This window comes from Mytilus edulis, chromosome 10 (assembly GCF_963676685.1).
Source record: "Mytilus edulis chromosome 10, xbMytEdul2.2, whole genome shotgun sequence".
Classification (NCBI taxonomy): Eukaryota; Metazoa; Mollusca; class Bivalvia; order Mytilida; family Mytilidae; genus Mytilus; species Mytilus edulis.
The window spans coordinates 18,134,085-18,138,339 of NC_092353.1; the positions used below are offsets into that span (position 1 = coordinate 18,134,085).

Below are 4,255 nucleotides of genomic sequence, written 5' to 3' on the forward strand. Positions count from 1 at the left end.
TTGATGTTGACCAGCTGCACCATGGGTTCAGCTTTGACCGGTATAGGTGCTATAGCCTCCCTTCCCCTAGGATCCCTTGCTTGCTTGAGTGCCACTGGCGTGATGGTACTCACACTGATCTCAAGGCGTATCATGAAAAAGAAAAAGAAACACCGCGACACCTTGCGATTGGTACAGTCCACAAAATCTTTGTTCGAACAATGTATCAGTACTGCTTTGGCTGATGACGAACAGATCAATGATGCTGAGGTTGGGAATATCACCACCTGCCTCAAAAACTACTACGATAAAAAAGATAAGCTCTGACAACCTTCCACCACTTTAAGTGAGGACCTTAATGCGCATGCGCCGTAAAAGCGTCACACTTCGTTTCGTTACGCTTCACTACACGATATGCCTCGTTTCAAACATAATAAAAACTTTCCAATCCGGCCACCTGAAAGATCAAGGTTACATAGAGAAAGAAGATCATTAACTAGTATTATGTATATATGTATTATATAATATTGTCCCTAAAAGACAACCACGAGTTCCGAATGGTGAAGTTGAAATCATCCCTTCGTAAATCTTACGGACGCCATCATGAGTTGATTGACCGTTATGGAATAACCGTTTTACAAATGATATAGGATATGTCCCTTACGTCGTAACTACAATCCCCTTCCCATTCATGAATGTGACCTACCTTGTCTGTTTGCCTTTTTCATTTTTAGCCATGGCGTTGTCAGTTTATTTTTATAGTCCCTCTTTTAAAACTGTTACACTTACACTATTGGCACAATTCACACCCTATGTTGTCATCCCGTATATTAATCCCGATTTGTCACACAAGATTTCACACCCTATGTTTCAAATTACTTGTTACCAGATATTTACAACAAAATGTGCCCCCAATAATTTACACCTCCAACTATCACTTAACAATGTACGCCTATATTTGGCACCCCCTAATTTGTTTTTTTTAAATATTTACCAACTTGAGGCCGTAATACAGAATAAATATAGTGTATTTTATATAAATATTATCTATAATAATAGGTGAAAATTGTCCCTGCATAGCAAACTATTCTAGCGTTGCCTCCTTTGTGTTATATTCGGCCACCTGAAAGATCAAGGTTAAGTAGAGAAAGAAGATCATTAACTAGTATTATGTATGACTGTAAATATTTATAAAGCTCCACATCCGTACCCAGGGCTTGAGGTTGGGGTTCAAGGTGTTCGTACGTTGCCTCCTTTGTGTTATATTCGGCCACCTGAAAGATCAAGGTTAAGCAGAGAAAGAAGATCATTAACTAGTATTATGTATGACTGTAAATATTTATAAAGCTCCACATCCGTAGCCAGGGCTTGAGGTTGGGGTTCAAGGTGTTCGTACGTACCCCCCTCCCCTTGAAAATAAATAAGCATTGTTAAAGTCGACATTCAGTTAGAATTGTAAATGTAAAAGTTGACTATAATTTCGCATGATACTGTTGGTCCTTCAACTAGCAGAGTTAACTCAGACGCATTTAATATCACACCCGAAGCTAGAGTTGATACGAACACATGTGCAATAGATTCTATGAACCAGCAGTATTCAATTCACGCATATGCAGTGCATACCCGTCCGTCAGAGAATGTCATTTTTCAAGTCCCGTCAGAACCGAGATCTTCAAAAACTAATTACCATAGGCTTCCAAAGTTAGACTTACCCTATTTTAATGGAGAGATTCTCAAGTGGCAGACATTTTGGGATTGTTTCGAGTCATCTAAACACTACAACGACACATTGACGCCAATCAAAAAGTTTAACTATCTTAAAGCCCAGCTTGAGGGAAGCGCTGCGCAAACAGTAGAGGGATTCGCTTTGACTAATGGTAACTACGAAACCGCAGTCAACCTTCTCAGAGATAGGTTCGTACAACCTAGCAAACTGGTCCATACTTTCATGAAAGCACTCATGAACTTACACACACCGACAAATGATGCATTTAGCTTGAGGTCTTACGGAGACAAACTTGAATCATATGTGCGAGTATTAGAGTCACTTGGTCAAACACCAGAGATGTATGATTCGCTTTAGGTACCTGTAGTTTGAACAAGTTACCAATTGACATAAGAAAGAATATTGCACGAGAACACGGAAGAGATAATTTGATATTGGATAATCTACGCAAATTTATAACTAAAGAGATTGAAATACTTGAGGCAGGACAGGGAGTCATGGAATCGGACAGATTGTACGCCACTGCATTTTGTAGGGGTATGCAATCACATTCATACAAGAGCAAATTCATGGACACACATAAGAAGAAAAATACACGTACATGTATTTTTTGTTCAGGTGAGCACTTTCCGACGGAGTGCTCTGAAGTAACAGACGTAAACGCTAGAAATCAAATTGTAAAACAGAAACAGTTAGTTTTAACTGTTTAGGGTCACACCGAGTGGCCGCATGTAAGTCTACAAAACGATGCAAAAAATGTGACGGAATGCATCATACAAGCATATGTAAAAGTAAAGAGGTCATTCCAAGTACGACACCAGGGCCTACAATACAACAGTCAGCAATAAACGAAGTTGAAATACCAAACGAGACTAGAGTAATGTATTCGGCACAACAGAGTCACAACATTCTCCTGAAAACAGCAACTGCACCAGTTGTATATAACGACCAACAAGTAGAATGTAACATCTTTTTTGACGAGGGAGCACAGCGTTCTTTTATAACTCAGAAATTAGCTGACAAATTAGAAATAAAACCCACAGAAAAAGTAAGCATTCAACACACTGCGATCGGAGATTTGTCTCAGAAAGATCGCAACTTAGACACTGCAACAATACAGCTACAGACCGACACGGGAAAAAATATTGTTATTAACACGCTTATTGTTCTGGAAATTGCCGTTCTGATTCACAACAGTATTTCACAAACTTCAAGGAGCTTGCCACATTTGAGCGGACTTAAACTTGCAGATTATGTGCATAGTGGAGATCGTTTTGAAATCAACTTACTCATACGCGCCGACCACTATTGGGACATTATCGAGGACAAAGTAATTAGAGGAAACGGACCCACCGCTGTACAGTCAAACATCGGCTATCTATTATCAGGATCGATGAATAGAAACATCAACCAGCCGTCGACAGTTCTTGTAAACGTCATTGCAGACAAGAACACATCTATTGATAATTATAACGAGGAAGGCAATTCCACAGAAGGGTTGCCTTGGAAACATGACCATCCAGATGCTATACCTTTAGTTATGACCGTTGCCAAAAGAAGAACAGAAAACACATCGCAATGGCTCGTACAAAGCAGATCGTACATGAAACAATTTGAGGAAACACTCCAAGGAAGTAACTTGCAACCTAGACCGCCCGAACAAACACACCCTCAACTGTTGGAGTCAACAAGCCACATAGATACAGGACAGATACTTATAACGCGTAAAGAAAATTACCGCTTAGTGAAGTTACCGTGTGTGCCAGAAGAAACATCCATGAATGGACTAAAAGATAAAATGTAATTATGTGCAGTCAAGGATAAGGAACTAGATTATTTTATTTCAGATGGACATTAATTTTTTTTTTTTAAATTTTCGTTACATATTTCACTTTTGGCGGCACCCAGAATGTCGGAAAATACGCGAAGTACAACATTACGCTATGGTAAAGTTGTTACCATAACGCTATATATACTGTGTGACGTTATATTGTATATGCATTAGCTATCACGACGATTAAACATATATAGAAAACACAACGTATTTATTAAGATTCTTCAACAGTCCCGCCCCGAAAAAGTGAATGATCGTATCCCCCAAAATTCAAATGAGCATTCCCAGGCCCAGACTCGTCGTGCCCCGCCCGCCCTGCCCCGAAAATTAAAAAACCTCTTGTCCAGGATTTTACACCCAGACCAGAATTTTTTGGATCTCATCACACTGTCGCCAACTCATAGAAAAAGTACAACTGGTTACCCGAACCTTTCGTCAACCCATAACTGCACAAGAACTTTTCTTCCAAGGGTTCTCTTTCCCTCACAAGTCCACTGCAACCCCAAACTTTCACAACCTCGCCGTCACGATCTTCCAGCGTCAGAATCATCTCCGGCCCAAATTTGATTCCCATTTCGCGCACCATAAAATTGATAGTGACCTTTACAAAAACAGAGCAAACAAATAACAACGTCCCACGATCCGGAAATGTCAATTGTGTGTCCAAAATAAAACTGTAAACGCACAAGATTTAATATAGACACACATATTAAAAA

General features: G+C 39.7%; 1 protein-coding gene across 1 annotated transcript; it reads left to right on the forward strand.

Annotated features, from left to right (window-relative positions):
• Positions 1–2,471: 2,471 nt before the first annotated feature.
• LOC139492622 (uncharacterized) lies at positions 2,472–3,509 on the forward strand. The gene has a single exon (XM_071280772.1). It carries the CDS (start codon positions 2,472–2,474, stop codon positions 3,507–3,509), a length of 1,038 nt encoding a protein of 345 aa, XP_071136873.1.
• Positions 3,510–4,255: the final 746 nt, after the last annotated feature.

Excerpts from the sequence above, each read along its gene's own strand:
- LOC139492622 (XM_071280772.1), top strand. The coding sequence starts at position 2,472 with ATGCATCATACAAGCATATGTAAAAGTAAAGAGGTCATTCCAAGTACG.